At 41.3% G+C, this 21,653-nt stretch overlaps 1 protein-coding gene across 1 annotated transcript in view; it reads left to right on the forward strand.

Moving 5' to 3' along the window:
• Positions 1 to 19,217, forward strand: part of GDNF (glial cell derived neurotrophic factor) — a 29,611-nt gene extending 10,394 nt beyond the window's left edge. The window contains exons 2-3 of the mRNA XM_040420138.1: positions 2,509 to 2,739; positions 18,200 to 19,217. Coding sequence (XP_040276072.1) covers positions 2,535 to 2,739; positions 18,200 to 18,693 — 699 coding nt within the window. The 5' untranslated portion in view covers positions 2,509 to 2,534 and the 3' untranslated portion in view covers positions 18,694 to 19,217. The remainder of the gene's footprint in view (positions 1 to 2,508; positions 2,740 to 18,199) is intronic.
• Positions 19,218 to 21,653: the final 2,436 nt, after the last annotated feature.

Raw genomic sequence — 21,653 nt, forward strand, 5'->3', positions numbered from 1 at the left:
CTCTAGTGTTTCCCACACAGAGTATTTTGGTAGTGTAAACTTTGCTTTTACTGCATTCTTCTGGACATGCGATCGCTTTGTGAACTGACTGCTAGAGTTTCCCAACAGTTTAAAGTGACACCATGTTGTCCGGTCATTGGCACGGTCGCCACAGCCACTCGGGTTATCAAATGCCCCATGGCTTCACGTGTCAAAGCAATCAAATCAGGCTTCATCAGGACATCCTGCGACCAACACTGCATGCGCTCTAAAGGTGGTCACCAGGACAGCAAGGGAAGCGGTCGCAAGGCAACTGCCAGCTCTTACACCGCTCAGGAGACACTAGACCAACCCTCATAAAATATCTAGAAGGTTCCCAAAAAGAGAGGAAAACTCTTGGAAGAGGTGTCAGGGTCTGGTCAGTGGTCTGTATTAGTTTAGGGTGTTTGGTCTGGGGTCTGCTCTGCAGATTGTATTCGCGTAGAAAATCTCAGATCTTTATTTATTCAAGGTGTATGGTCTGGAGTCTCTTTATTTAAGGGGTCTATTTTTTAGGGTGTTTGATTTGGAGTCTGCATTTATTTAAAGGGTCTGATCTGAGGTCTCAATATGTAGGAGGGGGGGGTCTGTATTTGTCTGACCACTACGGGACTAAGGGGATCATGAGATCACTAGTACGGGCACATTATTACTTCTGGAGCACAGTGGGGATATTATTACTATTGGGCACTCTGGCAGAGAATTATTACTATTGATGGGACTGTGGGGGCACCCTGGCACAGTATCAGTTTAGCACAATTATTTTGGGGCACATTATGGTTATGATACTGTTTAGTGTCAGGGACACTATTTGCATGGCGCAATTTTTTAGGGCACTATCTGTGTGGTCTGATCGGAAGCCCGTATTAGTTTATTGGATCTGTGGGCTCCATTTAAAGGGTCTAGGATTTGTAATTTTTTTAATAATATCTGTTCTGGGGTCTCCTTATTTAGGGCATTTGATTTAGAGTCTGCAATTATTCAGGGGGTCTGGTCTGGGGTCTCAATATGTAGAAGGTCTGATCTACAAGTCGTTACTAGTTTAGGGGATCTGGTCTGGGTCTCAATATGTAGGAGGTCTGGTCTGCAGCCGGAATTAGTTTAGGGAATCTGATCTGGGGTCTCAATATGTAGAAGGTCTGAAAGCCTGAATTAGTTAATTGGATCTGGGGGCTCTATATTTAGGGCTCTGTATTTGTTTAGGAGGTCTGATCTGCAGTCTGTATTAGTTTAGGGGATCTGGTCTGGGGTCTAACATATGGAAGGTCTGGTCTGCAGCCTGTATTAGTTTAGGGGATGTGGTCTGGGGTCTAACATGTAGAAGGTCTGGTCTGCAGCCTGTATTAGTTTAGGGGATGTGGTCTGGGGTCTCAGTATGCAGGAGGTCTGGTCTGCAGCCTGTATTAGTTTAGGGGGTTTGGTCTGGGGTCTCAATATCTAGGTCTGGTCTGCAGCCTGTATTAGCGTATGGGATCTGGGCTCTCTATTTAAAGGGTCTAGGATTTGTAGTTTTTAAAAAATAATATCTGGTCTGGGGTCTCTTTATTTAGGGGGTCTGCATTACTTTACAGGTTCTGTATGAGTTTAGGGGACCTGGTCTTAGTTGTATATTTACTCAGGGGGTCCGGTCTGGGGTCTCTATATTTAGGGCATCTGTATTAGTTGAGAGGTTCCCGTCTGCAGCTGGTATTAGTTTAGGGGATCTGGTCTGGGGTCTGTATTTAGGAGCTCTGTTCTTTAGGTCTGTACGTGTTTGGAGATCCTGCATGTGTGCTTATTTATAGCGACTGGTCTGGGGGGGGTCAGTTTTTGTTTAGGGGGTCAAGTATGATCAGAAACAGGTACAGTAGCTTCTTGTGACGTCTGGGCTCCACCTCTGTGAATGGATATCCTATATCTTTCTATGTGCTTTTCGTACTCAGGACATAAATACCGACTTTTTTAGATGCACAAAAGAACGATTTGCTAACATATTTAGCTCTGCTACATCGCAATGTTTTCATATTTATGAGAAAAATGAAAATATTTTAAGAGCCATTTGATATCTTAATCCATCACAATCCGATCTTGGATAAACAAATGGTCACCGCATCAGCTCAACTGGCTCTCTTCCACATTTTTTATGTGAGCCATTAGCTAACAGATGCAGCAGAGCTGAGTTGGTCAGATATAACATAATTGCATTTTGTGTAGTATTGTATGTGACGTCTCTGATAAAATCGCAGTGCCCAAACTCAGCACTGCTACATCTATACATGCAGCCGGTTTGGTTCAATGTACTCTGGATTGGTGGGGGGGTTCTCCTAAATCAGAGCACCGCCAATCAGAGTATTATGGGATTTCCTAGTGATCTATTCTAACATTAGAAATTATCAGGAGATGCCAGGTTAGTCATGTATCTTAATGGCAATTGCATTAGAGAAGGAAGAAGTGATACATTGTAACTAAACTGAGACACTAAGATGTCTTCTTCTCCTTGTCCCCCGGAAGGTCCCTTTCTTGGAAGCTTTTCTAAGATGAAGTTATGGGCTATCTTGGCTGTCTGCATTTTGCTGTTGAGATCTGTGTCCAACACCCCGTTGCCTTCAAGCTGGTCAACTGGTAAGAAGAGATCTAGTCAAGAATCCCTGCTGGAAGACGAGGACTCGGCTTTGGGAATGTACGCAGCGAATTCTGAGCGTCCCACTGCCGTGCAGGGGCAACAAGGCATCCAACATAACTGTAAGTGTCAAACAGAGTATATACACAAGATATTCAGACTGTGCATGTATAGCTCTGCCTGATCCCTAGTCTTGGGGGGGGGGGGGTGTTAGTTGATTTAATGTAAATAAAGCTAATAAAGCTTAAAGGGGTGGTCCAGAATATCCATATCCTCAAAAAAGGGTCATCAGTATCTGATCCATGGGGATTGACTCCAGGGACCCTCACGATCAGCTGTTGAAAAGGGCCTCAGCTGAGCTCTGCGGCCTCTTCCTCAGCCTGTGACGTCCAGTCCATCAGTCCCATTCAAGTGAAAAACCAAGCACAGCCACTATACAATGTATGGCGCTATGCTTAGTATACCATGAAGAGGCTGCAACACATTGTAACAAACTAGTACAGTTGTATCCAGTCTAGACAATGCTCTGTGAGCTAAACAGCCCGGACTCCAGACTGATACATTGTAACAAACTAGCAGAGTTGTATCCGGTCTAGACAATGCTCTGTGAGCTAAACAGCCCAGACTCCAGACTGATACATTGTAACAAACTAGTACAGTTGTATCCAGTCTAGACAATGCTCTGTGAGCTAAACAGCCTGGACTCCAGACTGATACATTGTAACAAACTAGCACAGTTGTATCCAGTCTAGACAATGCTCTGTGAGCTAAACAGCCCGGACTCCAGACTGATACATTGTAACAAACTAGTACAGTTGTATCCAGTCTAGACAATGCTCTGTGAGCTAAACAGCCCGGACTCCAGACTGATACATTGTAACAAACTAGCACAGTTGTATCCAGTCTAGACAATGCTCTGTGAGCCAAACAGCCTGGACTCCAGACTGATACATTGTAACAAACTAGCAGAGTTGTATCCAGTCTAGACAATGCTCTGTGAGCTAAACAGCCCGGACTCCAGACTGATACATTGTAACAAACTAGCAGATTTGTATCCAGTCTAGACAATGCTCTGTGAGCTAAACAGCCTGGACTCCAGACTGATACATTGTAACAAACTAGCACAGTTGTATCCAGTCTAGACAATGCTCTGTGAGCTAAACTGCCTGGACTCCAGACTGATACATTGTAACAAACTAGTACAGTTGTATCCAGTCTAGACAATGCTCTGTGAGCTAAACAGCCTGGACTCCAGACTGATACATTGTAACAAACTAGTACAGTTGTATCCAGTCTAGACAATGCTCTGTGAGCTAAACATCCCGGACTACAGACTGATACATTGTAACAAACTAGTACAGTTGTATCCAGTCTAGACAATGTTCTGTGAGCTAAACAGCCTGGACTCCAGACTGATACATTGTAACAAACTAGTACAGTTGTATTCGGTCTAGACAATGCTCTGTGAGCTAAACAGCCCGGACTCCAGACTGATACATTGTAACAAACTAGCACAGTTGTATCCAGTCTAGACAATGCTCTGTGAGCTAAACAGCCCGGACTCCAGACTGATACATTGTAACAAACTAGTACAGTTGTATCCAGTCTAGACAATGCTCTGTGAGCTAAACAGCCCGGACTCCAGACTGATACATTGTAACAAACTAGCACAGTTGTATCCAGTCTAGACAATGCTCTGTGAGCTAAACAGCCCAGACTCCAGACTGATACATTGTAACAAACTAGCACAGTTGTATCCAGTCTAGACAATGCTCTGTGAGCTAAACAGCCCGGACTCCAGACTGATACATTGTAACAAACTAGCACAGTTGTATCCAGTCTAGACAATGCTCTGTGAGTCAAACCCATCAGCAGCAGCTGCACAAATCTCTCAGTTTGTTGCAATGTATCAGTCTGGAGTCCGGGCTGTTTAGCTCACAGAGCATTGTCTAGACTGGATACAACTGTGCTAGTTTGTTACAATGTATCAGTCTGGAGTCCGGGCTGTTTAGCTCACAGAGCATTGTCTAGACTGGATACAATTGTATCCACTTCTCAGCTGAGAGCAGAACTAGATATGGTTATTTCCTCATTCACTGACAGCCAGCAGAGATCTTAGAAACTGTGAAGAATCAAGCCATAAAATGTATTAGAAAGTTGTAGAAAGGTCAGGAACCCTCCTTGTGAGAATGAGGCCTCAGTGTTTGGGGTAAGTGGATGTGAATGAGCGTGGACAGGGCCGAGGCATTGTCATTTAATACGGTGACAGGTGATAGCGGGGGTCGTGTCGGTTTCAGCAGATCTTTAGAGCTGGAGGAAGAGGAATCCTGTGTCTTTTTGCACTCGAAGAATCAGTGAATGAGCCGGAGAAAGAAGCCTTTATTAATCACCAAGAATGAGGCTTTGACCTCGGCACCTTTCATGTCATATTCCCTCCCTGCACATAAATGGTGAGGCTCCGCGCCGCTCTGGATTAGCCTCTGGCATGTTCACCAGCATTATGTACAGGGCCTTTGATGCCTGTGTGGACAGGGTTGTAATAAAGACATGTGTGGCGGCAAATATGACACCAGGCTCTGCTCCTGACAGCAAGCAAAGAAATGATAGAAAGTAACAGTAATACAGAATCCAGCCAATACAATAAAACCACTGTGCACCTGGATTCAAAATATTCTATAGATAGATAGATAGATAATACAGTAGATATATATACAGTACAGACCAAAAGTTTGGACACACCTTCTCATTCAAAGAGTTTTCTTTATTTTCATGACTATGAAGGCATCAAAACTATGAATTAACACATGTGGAATTATATACATAACAAACAAGTGTGAAACAACTGAAAATATGTCATAGTCTAGGTTCTTCAAAGTAGCCACCTTTTGCTTTGATTACTGCTTTGCACACTCTTGGCATTCTCTTGATGAGCTTCAAGAGGTAGTCCCCTGAAATGGTCTTCCAACAGTCTTGAAGGAGTTCCCAGAGATGCTTAGCACTTGTTGGCCCTTTTGCCTTCCCTCTGCGGTCCAGTTCACCCCAAACCATCTCGATTGGGTTCAGGTCCGGTGACTGTGGAGGCCAGGTCATCTGGCGCAGCACCCCATCACTCTCCTTCATGGTCAAATAGCCCTTACTTTCAAAGTTTTCCCAATTTTTCGGCTGACTGACTGACCTTCATTTCTTAAAGTAATGATGGCGACTCGTTTTACTTTACTTAGCTGCTTTTTTCTTGCCATAATACAAATTCTAACAGTCTATTCATTAGGACTATCAGCTGTGTATCCACCTGACTTCTCCTCAACGCAACTGATGGTCCCAACCCCATTTATAAGGCAAGAAATCCCACTTATTAAACCTGACAGGGCACACCTGTGAAGTGAAAACCATTTCAGGGGACTACCTCTTGAAGCTCATCAAGAGAATGCCAAGAGTGTGCAAAGCAGTAATCAAAGCAAAAGGTGGCTACTTTGAAGAACCTAGAATATGACATATTTTCAGTTGTTTCACACTTGTTTGTTATGTATATAATTCCACATGTGTTAATTCATAGTTTTGATGCCTTCATAGTCATGAAAATAAAGAAAACTCTTTGAATAAGAAGGTGTGTCCAAACTTTTGGTCTGTACTGTATATATATATGAGATAGATATTAGATAGATAGATATAAGATTGATATTTGATAGGAGATAGATAGAGAGATAGGAGATATATAGCCTGTGATGTCCAGTCCATCAGTCACATGGACTTTGTGCAGCTCAGTCTGATTAAAGTGAATGAGATACAGTTAAAAAACCAAGCACAGCCACTATACAATGTATGGCGCTATGCTTAGTATACCATGAAGAGGCTGCAACACATTGTAACAAACCAGCAGAGTTGTATCCAGTCTGGACAATGCTCTGTGAAACAGCCCGGACTCCAGACTGATACATTAGATAGATAGATAGATAGATAGATAGATAGATAGATAGATAGATAGATAGATAATTCCAAAAAATGAGGCAATGTTTCAGCCTGGGAATAAATTGGGTCACCACCTTTTTCACTTGATGTCGGAGTGCTGCCTCGTTTTTTGGAATTATTGAAAAGTGGAAGATTTGCCTACTTTCCCTGAGAAATTGCACCCTATCTACGTTTGTCTAACTGTGCTGCTGTTCTATCTGTTTTTTGTAGATAGATAGATATTAGATAGATATGAGATAATGAGATTTTGATAGAGTTTTCCCGTTGTTGATGGGATTTCTAGATCATAGTAACACAGTTTGTGCGGCTGAAAGAAGACCCCGCTCCATCCAGTTCAGCCTGTTCTCCTGCAGAGTTGATCCAGAGGAAGGCGTCATGGTTTACACCAGTATTCGTCTTTTTTCGAAGACACAGTAAATCGTTATTGACTGTTCTATCCCCCAAAAAGACGAACACTGATGGACTGCAGGTCGGGGCCCCACCAATGCTGGTACATGGGCAGAAATCTCATATCTTCACATATGATTTCTGAAATGCAGCACCCTATGGGAGAAGACTGGATCCCAGGTGACAGGCCGCAGGCCGCGGTGACTCACCAGGAGGTCGTGTCTTATGTTACCGCTGGAGAACATAGTTTAGATGTAGTTGTAGCGAGTCAGATGAGAGTAATAGTCCCAGGATATTTAATACTGGACACGACGTTCCAGGGAATGGACGCCGTTCTGTGTCACTCTGAGGAGGTGTAGATTGTATAGATTACATAGGTCTCCCTGTTATCCGCAAATCACTCGGCTGTAATCAGGAAACACAAAATACTGTGTGCCCAAACAGTGCCTACGTATATGTGCCGTATAGTATAGTGCACAAACAGTGCCTACGTATATGTGCCGTATAGTACAGTGCCTACGTATATGTGCCATATAGTACAGTGCCCAAACAGTGCCTACATATATGTGCCGTATAGTATAGTGCCCAAACAGTGCCTACGTATATGTGCCATATAGTACAGTGCCCAAACAGTGCCTACATATATGTGCCGTATAGTACAGTGCCCAAACAGTGCCTACGTATATGTGCCGCATAGTACAGTGCCCAAACAGTGCCTACGTATATGTGCCGCATAGTACAGTGCCTACGTATATGTGCCGTATAGTATAGTGCCCAAACAGTGCCTACATATATGTGCCGTATAGTATAGTGCCCAAACAGTGCCTACGTATATGTGCCGCATAGTACAGTGCCCAAACAGTGCCTACGTATATGTGCCGTATAGTATAGTGCCCAAACAGTGCCTACGTATATGTGCCGCATAGTACAGTGCCCAAACAGTGCCTACGTATATGTGCCGCATAGTACAGTGCCCAAACAGTGCCTACGTATATGTTCCATATAGTATAGTGCCCAAACAGTGCCTACGTATATATGTGCCGTATAGTATAGTGCCCAAACAGTGCCTACGTATATGTGCCATATAGTACAGTGCCCAAACAGTGCCTACGTATATGTGCCGTTTAGTGCCCAAACAATGCCATACATCGACAAAATCCCAATATCAAGTGTTACCACCATTTGCAAAATAATACACTGACAGTAAATGCTGTTATACATTGCTCAAATAATACCGCCATATAGTGCTAAATAACATGTCTAAATAATACTGATATCCAATGTTCAGTTTGGTGGCTTTAGGTCAGCCATTGTGCCCTGGTCACACACCCCATAGGCCATCTGTGCCCCGGGGTCGCCATCTTGTCTCACCTCAGTAGTCATTATTAAAGAGAGAGGCTACGGCTCCCGTGTAATATGGCGGCGCTCAGTAGTCGTGGTGCTTCAGTTTCAAGAAAGAAAGCGCTGACCGCGCTGGATAACTTCTGATGGCCTTATGGTTGCATGTCATGACTTTCATTGGAGAATATTGAAGTTGTGAAGCGGTAATCCTAGTTTTTATAGCAATTTTTTCGATCCCGGTGCAAATATCGAATTGACCCATAGACCCCATTGGGGCGGACAGATGTCCTTTCTGCATCCGCCAGGCAAGCATTGCTCTGTATACAGCTTTCATTACTGGCATGCTTTTTTTAAAATTTCATTGATGTAATGAATGGATGACTATGTAAATGTCCTCCACAGATCAGGTCCACATACGTGGCAGTGCTATGTGCACGTACCCTGCAAAGCAGCACACAGAGTCAATACTGGTCCATATTATAGACCCGTAGGCACTGTTTGTGGTCATCGACCCGGATTAATTTACCTACAAAGGACCCTGAGATTCCTGGCTCATGTACATTATAATCCTAGGGCTTTAAATAACCAACACATCTGAGCTGTGGAGGCATCTATATGGATGTCAGCAGGTGCAAACTCCCCCTCCCCCAGACCACAACAATGCACGCAGCGGCTCCTGTACATATAGAGATGTAGATTTACTCCGCCACGGTCTGTTTAGCTAAATGAATCAGGCAGCAATCATTAGTCAAATGGTAGAATTTGAGTTCAACAAACTCAGAAATGAAATTGTCCATGGCTGAGTAAAAGATGTGGCACAATCATGTGGTGCTGGCAATAGGGTGGCATTTAACAAGCATCAGTATGACCCTAAAGTAATAGGGAAATGGTTGGGCATGAAGCACAGCTGGGTGGACCCATATTCTGATAATTAGATAATAATTCTGCCCCCTACGTATAAAAATAAAACTGCTAAAAACTGCTATGCACAAGAATTTAACTACTATAATACTGCCCCCTATGTACAAGAATCTAACTACTTTATTACTGCTTCCTATGTACAAGAATATAACTACTATAATACTGATCCTATGTACAAAAAAATAACTACTATAATACTGCCCCTATGTATAAGAATATAACTACTATAATACTGCTTCTATGTACAAGAATATAACTACTATAATACTGCCTCCTATGTACAAGAATATAACTACTATAATACTGATCCTATGTACAAGAATATAACTACTATAATACTGCTCCTATGTATAAGAATATAACTAATATAATACTGCCTCCTATGTACAAGAATATAACTACTATAATACTGCTCCTATGTACAAGAATATAACTACTATAATACTGCTCCTATGTACAAGAATATAACTACTATAATACTGCCTCCTATGTACAAGAATATAACTACTATAATACTGCTCCTATGTACCAGAATATAACTACTATAATACTGCCTACTATGTACAAGAATATAACTACTATAATACTGCCCCTATGTACAAGAATATAACTACAATAATACTGATCCTATGTACAAGAATATAACTACTATAATACTGCCTCCTATGTACAAGAATATAACTACTATAATACTGCCCCTATGTACAAGAATCTAACTACAATAATACTGATGCTATGTACAGGAAAATAACTACTATAATACTGCTCCTATGTACAAGACTATAACTACTATAATACTGCCTCCTATGTACAAGAATATAACTACTATAATACTGCTCCTATGTACAAGAATATAACTACTATAATACTGCCCCCCTATGTACAAGAATATAACTGCTCCTATGTACAAGAATATAACTACTATAATACTGCCCCCTATGTACAAGAATATAACTACTATAATACTGCCCCCTATGTACAAGAATCTAACTACTTTATTACTGCCTCCTATGTACAAGAATATAACTACTATAATACTGCCCCCTATGTACAAGAATATAACTACAATAATACTGATCCTATGTACAAGAATATAACTACTATAATACTGCTCCTATGTACAAGACTATAACTACTATAATACTGCCTCCTATGTACAAGAATATAACTACTATAATACTGCTCCTATGTACAAGAATATAACTACTATAATACTGCCCCCTATGTACAAGAATATAACTACTATAATACTGCCCCCTATGTACAAGAATCTAACTACTTTACTTTATTACTGCCTCCTATGTACAAGAATATAACTACTATAATACTGCCCCCTATGTACAAGAATCTAACTACTTTATTACTGCCTCCTATGTACAAGAATATAACTACTATAATACTGCCCCCTATGTACAAGAATATAACTACAATAATACTGATCCTATGTACAAGAATATAACTACTATAATACTGCCCCCTATGTACAAGAATATAACTACTATAATACTGCCCCCTATGTACAAGAATCGAACTACTTTATTACTGCCTCCTATGTACAAGAATATAACTAGTATAATACTGCCTCCTATGTACAAGAATATAACTACAATAATACTGATCCTATGTACAAAAAAATAACTACTATAATACTGCTCCTATGTACATGAATATAACTACTTTATTACTGCCTATGAACAAGAATATAACTACTATAATACTACTATCCTTGGGGGACAGTTCCTAGTAATCAGTGGCTCTGGACAATTGCCCTGTTTGCCACCTCCTAAGACCAACCCTGGTAGAAATAAGATGTCCACAGTTCACTAGCGAGCTGTAGTTGGGGTTCAGGTGTGTAGTTGTCCAGCAACTTCAACTATATTTTAAAATACATGGGTAATAAGAAAGATGGAGACACAGGATATTGAGAACTGGGGAGAGGATCCCAACTTTGGATGAAGGTTAGAAAAGGAACGTATAAGACGATGGGCCAGGTGAACGCAAGAAGGGAAGAAAGTAAGTGGTCTATCATCCGTAGGGCGTGACTGGTAGAATCCCTGACCCTTGGCTTTCAAGGACAGTCTTGCCCTCAATAAACCGTTATCTTGTTGGGAGAGTGGACAGGAGGTGTTTCCATTGGGTGATATGCCATCGTCCCAAGGCGTGAGAGAAAAATAGTCAAGAATCCTTATAGTAAAGGTTCTCAAGCCACCAGTCATGGGACAAGCGTCACATTTGCATTTTCTGAAATCGATTAACCTGTCTTTGTGTTACATAGGACCATGTTGACCTACTTGAGGTTAACCCATAATATTCTGTGGGCTGGTCTTAAGTGATGGCCCAATTGGTCCCCATTTTCTCCGACATCTGAGACTTGCGTTATGAACAGTTAGAGTTTGTGGACCTCATGATGAAGTAGGAAATGATTGCTGTGTGACTGAGTTTGGTGGTGTGGCACATTTTTATACCCTTCCAGGGGTCTTTGAGTTTAGGTGACATTTTATTAGGCTGTATAATATACGGTTTCTGTCTTCCTCTCCAGCAGCTCATCTGAAGTTACACTTGGTCTGTCACAGACAGATTTACAATGTCACGCATGTATCACTCCTTCAAGACTGATATGTGATCAAATTATTTCTACTCGTCTACTGGCTGGATTAGGCTCCTTCTCTCTTTCACTATTAGTCAAGAGAAAGTATCTCAAAGGGTGAGGGACTCAATGTATGTCACCACCTGAGCCACTGGCACTTGGTATGATAGCTGCCGTAGTCTTTCAGCTCTTATTCCACTAATATTCTTCCATTTCCAGTTTGGCTTCTTGAGTGGACTGTGTCAAGGACACCTCAAGAAATGCACCATGCATTTAGAACATGTCATTGGGACCTAATGGTCTTAAGTTAGTTAAAGTGGAGTCAATGTATTGAGTCTCTACTGGTTTGTAGAACATATGGCCTTCTTAACTCTACTGAGTGCCATGCTTTTTCAACTTTCTTGGCTTTCGAAGCTTCCTTTGGGAGAGATGTTTTTGAATCATTGTAGTCTATGGCCTGAAAACTTCTGAAGGAACCCAAGAGAGGTCAAAGAAGAGTGTGTCATTCTGTCCTCAAGCAGAAAGGCAGTGACTCTTATCATCCAAAATCAGAAGGACAATAACTCTTTCCACCATGCATGAACATGGACATAGAAGCAGAAGAACAATGGCCCTTTCTTCCAAACATAGCAAACTAGAAAGGTATTCAAGTTCCAGCCATTGGTGGTGGTGGTCTTCGTACCTGGGCCCCACCAAAAGTATCTTGCTAGACTTTGGTGGAGGAGAGTACTGGTTCTCTCTGAAGGGATATAGAAGTGTATGAAGACCTATTTCCAGGCAATGTTCCATGGGATGAAAATAAGCAAATTAGCTCTCCTCCAGAGAGAAGAAAACTACATATGGGTGGCTCCTCCTTTCGGAAGAGCATCTTGTTTGGTTGGTATGCGATTGTTTTCTTCCTTCTGGAGAAGAGCTAATTTGCATATAGAACAGTAATAGCACTGGCTACCTCCATGTATGAAACATGAGCCACAGGACAGAAGTGCCACGATTTCCTCTATATGAGGATATTAGCAGGTCCTTAGCACTACAGTCTGGCACAGCACCTAAACTTTTTGGAATCTGTGTAACATACCTCACTTAGCAACACTCGGTATGGACTCGCAGCACAGGAGCCGGCATTGTGCACTGATGATACGTGATATCCTGGTATTCAGAGTTATTCTGGGCTTTAGGCCTTCATTTACATATCTATGTGTGCTTCTCTGACAGGTGCTACTGTATGACCGACAGGTTTGGTTCTTCAACATTTCCACTATTATCCACCAAACGTCCGTATAATACCTACCAACAAGCTCTCCGTCTATGTCACAGTTCTTAGAGGGATGATCAATATTGTCCAAATAGTCAGTAGATGGACAACCCACCTTCTCTGTGTGTTATCTTCATGAAGTTTTTGCTGTTTTTAATTATTTTTCAGTAAATTTTTTCTTTCCGTAGTGTAGAAAAATTCTAGACTAGTTGGTGACTAGCTCAGGATCCACAGTGGTAAGGAGATCTGGTATATTCACTGTTCTTTCTATGCTTGGTAACGGCCTGAATATATTCAGATACCTTCTACCAAACATAGAATTATTCATTAAAGGGAATGTTTTGTGTATGCAATTGTAGTTTTATTGATCATCTAGGAGACATCTCCTTCCTTCCTGTATTGTCTGCACATGGGCGGCCATATTGGAGACACACACTTCCTTCCTGTATTGTCTGTATAGGGGCAGCAATATTGGAGACACACACTTCCTTCCAGTTTTTTCTGTATAGGGGAGGCCATATTGGGGACATACACTTCCTTCCTGTATTGTTTGTATAGGGGCAGCCATATTGGGGACACACACTTCCTTCCTGTATTGTCGGTATAGGGGCGGCCATATTGGAGACACACACTTCCTTCTTGTATTGTCTATATACGGGCAGCCATATTGGAGACACACACTTCCTTCTTGTATTGTCTATATACGGGCAGCCATATTGGAGACACACACTTCCTTCCTGTATTGTCTGTATAGGGGCGGCCATATTGGAGACACACACTTCCTTCCTGTATTGTCTGTATATGGGGGGCCATATTGGAGACATACACTTCCTGTACAGTCTGTTTATAAAGACATGGCATTAAATTGTGTGTACTTTATGACAGCTGCTATGGATGACAGATAATGGTTAGAGAAATCTGAACATATCAGAACCTTATCTGTTGATATCATGTGTCTCTATATCTTATCTAGGCCTCTATGGCTATCACAATCTCACCTGCCCTCAAATTATAATGAGACGACTCTGCTCATACTGTCCCAGTCTATACAGCAAAGCCTGCAGACGACAGGACATTTCAGCCTATTGTGACTTCTTTAGTGGCCAGTTTGAAAAAATACATTTATTTTGTTTATTTTATAATAAAAACCTGTCATTTTTTGACAATACATTCCCTATGTATTAATGTTAATGCTGCGGCAGAGCACAATGCATCCTGGGTAGGATTTACACACTGTATATAAGCCGGATCGGAGAAGCCGAAGTCGAGCAGAATTTGCATAATCAAATAGAATATTCATTGGAACAAGAACAGGTAATCAAGCAAACAAGACACATGAATGCCAAGGGAACGAGCGAATAACTTGATCCGCATTTGTATGCAGCTTATACACAGGAAAGCTTGTGGAGACACCTGAGACGACTATTATTTGAACGATCAGCGAGCGGTCTTTTGACTTGCAAACTTAACATCTGGTGATTATGCCCATCTCCTTTAGTGACTGCGATTTAAAGGCGTTTTACAGGAATTGAAAAAAACATGATTTTTTTCCTGGAAACAGCGCCACACCTGTCCACAGGATATGCCTGGTATTGCAGCTCATTTCCATCACTTCAATGGAGCGAAAGTGCAATACCATATACATCCTGTAGACTGGTGTGGTGCCGTTTTGGGGAGTAAGCAGCCACGTTTCTCCAGTCCTGCAAATTGAAACTCAAAGTGTGATGAAATATACTTAGTTTCTTGAAGGGATTACTAGGAACGGGGGGTGTAAACCACGGTCCACGCTCTACAGATATTTACTGTGCTGAATTTTGCATATGGGACATTGGGCTTAGTATGCAGTGCACCTGCTCTGTCATGTCTGTGGCTTAAAGCCATAGTGGAACTGCACTTCTAAGTGTAATCTCTGAAGGTTTGCAAAGTCAAAGTGACCTAAATACCAGGATAGGCAAAGTATTAACCAGAATAAAGGCGGTATTGGTCAGTGTTGTACATTAGGGGTTCTCCGGGACATAGATCAGTCCATAGCAGGGCATTGTGGGAGTTGTAGTTTTACAACAGCTGGAGGGCCGAAGGATGAGCATGCTTGCCCTATACTGATCCCACAATAAGACATATGCTTTAAGGATAAATTGCGACGACCCAGCTGTTCTTTATACTGCTCCTCCTTTTGGGCGATTTTATATTTTTTATTATTATTATTTTTAATAATTAAACTTTCCCCATAAAAGGCCTTATTGTATTTATTTTCTACAAAATCATACTAGACCCATTACCACAAGGGTCCGGCGGGTGGAAGTTACTAGTTTGTTATTATATTTTATGAGGTTTTTGATGTTTTATTATAGGTTGTAATAAATCTTTTGTACTTAGCTGAATAAGTGATATTATCAAATTTCTCCTCTACATAGCAGGGGGTATATCAAGACCACGTGGAGTCCCAATCCACCGGCTATACAACCTCATCACAATATTACATTACCTATATAGCTATATCGTTTATATTTGATTCACAAATTAGATAGGTCCTTCTTCTTCTGGTTCTGTCCATTACCAGCTGCCTGAAACAGCTGATCGGTAAGGGGTGCGTAATGTTGGACCGTCACCCCACCGATATGATATTGATGACCTTTAAAGGGGTTTTTCTGATAAAGACCATTTCTTCCCCCAGAGGCATATGGAGGACATAGATGGGTGTCCCCCACTCGGTGCTCTCCTTCTTGGAGCCAGAACATAGGGCCTCCCTTTAAGAGTGTCTGCTGCTCCAGCAGACCCAGCCAACCATGCATTGTATGGATGAACATTCACATGACCTGCATTCAAGCTACTCTAATCCTACAATATCTGCTGTGTGGACCAGATCTCAGGCTTTTCATGCAAGCCTATGAGATTCACATTGAAGCTCTCATGCATGGAAAGACTGACTTTCGGTCCAGACAGCACTGTAGGATTCAGGTAGTAGTGTAGGTCTCCCAGTATAACGGTGGACCGGAGAAGATAGCACGGTCATAAAATGTCCAGGAAGAGTCACCTATACTCCCTGTTATCTGGTGTAAATAAAAACAGAGGCAAAAAATAAAATAAAAATGTCATTGAGTGCTTCATGAAGTAGCAAATGTATTGAGTGAGCATGTCCACACGATAAGAAATCTAAAAGAAACATAAACCTCAATTATTTTATTGCTTGGTTGTGTCTAAAAAGTTTTCTATAAAAGAATTTGTTGTTAGTGCATAGTTCTGTTATTTACTGATGGAATGCATTGATATAATGAGATACTTGTGTCATGTATATTGGAGCTGTGTATGCAAACATATGGTGGACATGTGGTCTTCATTATATATTTCAGGCTAAGCACAGACCTTTTTGATAATCCAGCCAGTCTTGTATATATACTGCATTATACAGCATAGACTTGTATTCTCAGTGACTGGATCTCACTTAAGTTTTCTCTTAATTTCTAAGACCTATTAGTTGCATGCGGCCACTGTAACATTTTTGAGCTCCTCCTTATACTTTGCACTGTTTGGTCTCTGGTGACCATGCCCATTTCATAGCATGCTTTAGTTACAATTATATTACATGCTGACCTATTGGGAAGGTAAAAAAACATATTTGTTTAAAATTAAACAAGATTTACCCTTAAAATTTAAAACTTTACAGCATGAAGATCTGGCTACATTACCCACAAGGTTAAAGTAAACTCTAGAAGTAAACTTAGTGTGTATTCAGAGATCATACTCAATAATAACTATACAGCAAAAAGTAAAATAAAGTAGGCATCTGTTGAGATAAAATTCAGGAACCGCGATGGGTCCTACAGTAACCCCAGGACAGCTCACAACCCAATTCTTAGAATTCATTTGACATTCAAACACTGTTACTATATAAATCTGGTGACTAGGGTGGTAGAGTGTATTTATATTTTCTCTGTATGACACATTTCATGCGTTTTAAACACTGTTACACATTATTCAGTATTATAGTGAGAAATTGCTTGCTAAAACTTAAAAGAAGTTCTGTGAAAAATAATATAAAATAAAGGAAACATTCATATGTATTTGACTTTCTTAATAGACATTCAGGTTTGAAATGTTCCATATTCAGTGGTGAATGGAACTCATATAGTTGCTTTTGGCCCATTACTGGATGAAATGGAGGACCTCCATCCATATACCCTATTAAGAGGAGCACCCTTCGGAGCTGCTGTTTAATATTCCCACTCTGGCAGACCCAGCTCATTCATGGATTACCTGCTCAACCATTCGTTTAAATGGTTGCCATGTAATACTGTATTTCCCCTATAGTGGCCACTGTTTCTGAAGGAAGACTTGCATGGATCAGCTGATTGCTGGGCCAGTCTATGGACATCCCATTCTGGCAGAACCAGCATTTATGCATTACATGTTCAGCCATTCTGGTAAATGGTTGCCATCAGTGGCGTAGCTAGAAATGACTGGGCCCCACAGCAAATTTTTGAATAGGGGCCTCCTCTCCCAGTAATTTTTTCGCAACCCCTTCCTTTCATGCCACCCCCATTCCTGTCGCTAGTAAAGATCGCTCTCTCAGACCAGGCCCGGCAGCTGTTCCATCCGTTTCCTACACTGTCTATACTGTCACTGTATAAAATTTCATTGTGTAATACTGTTGAGGGGGCCCTGACAAAATATTTTAGCCCTCCTCCTTCTGGATGGGCCCCTTTTGGGTCAGGGCCCCAAATCAGCCGCTTCCTCTGCTTTCCCTATAGCTACGCCCCTGGTTTCCATGCAATACTACATTTCTTCTGGCTGGCCATTGTTTCTGAAACAAGATCTAAAACAATTCACTGGATCATCTCCAAACTACAAAGGGGTTGTCCTGATGGAAATTAATAAATATTTGCCTATTTTTACATGTTTTTGTTGTAGAATATCACTATGCATGCTTATAATAATATTTCACGGCAGACACATGGACAAGATTTTTGCCAACACGATGAGTCTTTGATTATGGAATGTGGGATATGAGTTTACTCTAGAGTCATGAAGAAGAAAGAATTAGTAGAATTTCTCATTGACACATATTAAAGACTTGCACATTTTGTGGCATGATTTTTAATATTTTCTTTTCTTTCCTTAAAAAATGTAGTTGCAGCTGAAGTGCCCGATGACTACCCCGATCAGTTCGATGATGTGTTGGAGTTTATTCAAGACACCATAAAAAGACTTCGGAGGTCATCCAACAGGCAATCCCTCTCCAGACGAGACAGAGGAAGAGCTGCTACAATAGACTCCAGTAGAAAGTCAGATTCCAGTAAAAAGACGAGCAAGGAGACAAAAAAAAGGAGAAACAAGGGATGCGTTCTTAGGGAGATACACTTGAATGTGACTGATTTGGGTTTGGGCTACGAAGCCAAAGAAGAACTTAAGTTCCGGTACTGCAGTGGGTCCTGCAATAACCCAGAGACAACTTATGACCAAATTCTAAAAAACTTGACCATCAAGAAAAAGTTGGTTAACGACAAGGTGAAGCAAGCATGCTGCAGGCCCATTGCCTTTGATGATGACGTTTCATTTCTGGACGACAACCTAGTTTACCACACCTTGAGGCAACATTCCGCTAAGAAATGTGGATGCGTATGATTTCATTTTTTGGATAGCCGTGCGGCAGTGCGTATTGCATTCCTGAAATAAGGCAAAGGAAGGGATCAAGTTTCCGCCACGTAGAGGTCTCCCGGAAGTCAGAGATGGAGAAGAGGACCAAGGATGGTTGGGCATGGAGCTATCATGAAAATCTGTTGTGGCATTAATCCAGTGATTGCCAGGATATAATAAAAAATAAATAAAAAAAATCCTCCACAGGAGAGATGCAGACACTGCTCTAAGACGGGGGATGGATTTTGACAGATTTTTCTATATGTGACTCACCAGCAGTGTTGACTGGAAAGGTCGATATCCAGCTTTTAAGCACCGGCATTTATACATCATGCATGTCAGGTTTTTCCTGTATATCTTTTTGTTACATCAAAAAAACAAGTGTATTACATAATCCGTTAGTTCTGTGTTTTGGGGTTTAATTAAAATTTTTGCTACTCCAGTTCATATTACTTTACTGTACCAAATACTGTCAGTCATTCTCAGTACAATCTACAGGTAATTATCAATGATGTCACTTCCATTTCAATTTTTTTTTTATTATTATTTTTTATCCCATAATTTTAGGGCAATGTACTTATTCTATCAGTTCAGGGAAGCCTTTCCTAAAGAACTGGATCCATCATTGGCGCTGAATATATGGCTCATGGAGCCATAGCCAAATGTGCATGGAGCCTGATATGGAAAGCCTTGGCCATTGTACCTTGCACATACGGGTCCCTGAGTAGCAGTTACAGGGTATGCCAGAACCAAAGATGCCTTCAGATTTTCCCAGTCAAGTCCTCAGGGCAACCCACCATATGGCTAAACCTGCTGAGGACATCTACTTAAAGGGCACCTGTCAGCAGGATCAATCCTATTAAAGCAGGCACACTACCTGGTAGGATTGATCCTGCTGATTAAAATGATACCTGTCTTGTGAAAATCGGTTGCGGCATTCCCCCCCAAAAAAAGACTTCTATTCTTTATGGAAATAAGGGCTTCAGTGAACGGATGGGTGTGGCCATCACTGGAAAGCTGAGGAGCTAGGCCCCGCCCCTTGGTGCACGAAGAATAAAAGTAATTTTTTTTCTCTGGAATGCCACAACCGATTTTCACGAGAAAGGTATCATTTTAATCAGCAGGATCAACTCCAGCAGGCAGTGTGATGGGTTTAATGGGGTCGACCCTGCTGATGGCTGCTCTTTAAATCAAGTATGGCTCAATGTGAAGGCCTTTATTGGTAGATACATTCAAAACCACAGAAAATGATCACACCGATTTATACACAGGATGAATTTAGAGGTTCATGTTTTTTTGTTTTGTTATTTTTTGACAGTACGTTGGTAATTGGTCCAAGAGGCCGAGCAGACTACTTGATGCCATGCATCCACTCAGATACATGAAAAATATAGAATATATTTATTGATTATTAAGTTATTGCTATTTATTACAGTCCAGTTATGAATGTTTCTTTTTTTTTTCCTATTTATTGCAATTTCTTCTTTGATGGTGCCAAAGCGAAGCATGCTCTCAAGACTACGATGAGACGGATGCAAGCAACTGTATGTTGGTAGCTGTAGAATCACAGACTTTACCCTTTTTTGCTTCTGTTTTTGGAAGGCTTATAGAGGTTCTCCTGGATATGGGAAACATGGCTGCTTTCTTCCAAAAAAAATAAACAGACAAACAGCAACACACTGGTCCACAGGTTGCGTGTGGTACTGCAGCTCGGCCACAACAGTGCAAACAACCTGTGGTCAGAGGTGGTGCTGTTTTCGGAAGGATACAGCCATGTTTTTTTTCTAATCCAGGACCACCAGTTGGAGGAGAATCGAAGTGCTCATGTGGACTTGTCCAGATACTGCAAACCCATGGATCGTAATATAGTGAGACAATTTTGTGAAATACTACAAAAATGAGAGAATTAATGGTCAGGACAGCAGAACCTTCGCATGACTATATTTAAAGGGGGTGTCCACTTTTTGCTTGAAGGGGTCCCCAGAAAACACCTGATAACATGGTACACTGTTGTGAGGAACTACAGAAATTACCTGTAATTTGTAAAGAAATCTGTCTGCGAGTGTTCAGTTCCCTGCAGCACCCCCACAGGGTAAATTAAGTATTGCACGGCGCCACATTAAAATGAATGGGTAGACCATGTAAAGCGTGAATGCGCTGAGTCCTCCTCAGCAAGAGACGCTCTTTGTAGCTGCTCTTTTTTCTTTTGGCTAATAGAAGAATATGATGAATGGAGGACCCCCATACATTAACTCAATATGGTGCGCAAAAATGGGCTTTCAAAACTAGAAACCCCCTAGAAATGGGGGAAAATAAAAATTTCCCAGTGGTTTAATGTTAGTTCAAGAGTCCAGTGGAGAGGCTGCACATGAACAGTTACTATGAAGGGGTTGGGTAGGATTCTGGCGCTGGATCTTATACCTGTGAAGAAGGATGAATGGAAACATTTGAGCCAAGAAGTTAAAAGTTTTTTTGTCCACATTTGCAACATTTATTTGTTCAAATGCATCTAAAAAAAATAATAATAATAATAAATGAAGCAGCTTTGCAAACAGACTTGATGAGAAATATCCTTCAGTTTTGTGTTTGCAACTCCTATGAGTCTCCATGGTTACAGACTGCAAACAAGCTTTCTGTAGTCTGCTCCTGCAATCCATCTAGCCTCCATTTATTGGTAGCCCATTCTCATCTAAAATTCAAATATGTGATTTAATGTTTCTTGGCATCCTCTGCTGGTTCAGTGTCTGTTCAGAGTAGGCTGTCCTGATTTTTATACTGGGAGGTAAAGGCCTTAAACACTGGTATCCACAAATCTGCTGGTTGCTGTTGGAAACAGTCAACAGGTTGTCGACAAACCCCTAGCTCATCAGTTTCTGTATTACAGCGCCCTCTGCTGCCCTCTGGCTGGTATATAGACACTTCCATCAAAACAAGATCTGGGCAGACCT

The sequence above is a fragment of the Bufo bufo genome, chromosome 2, assembly GCF_905171765.1.
Source record: "Bufo bufo chromosome 2, aBufBuf1.1, whole genome shotgun sequence".
NCBI lineage: Eukaryota > Metazoa > Chordata > Amphibia > Anura > Bufonidae > Bufo > Bufo bufo.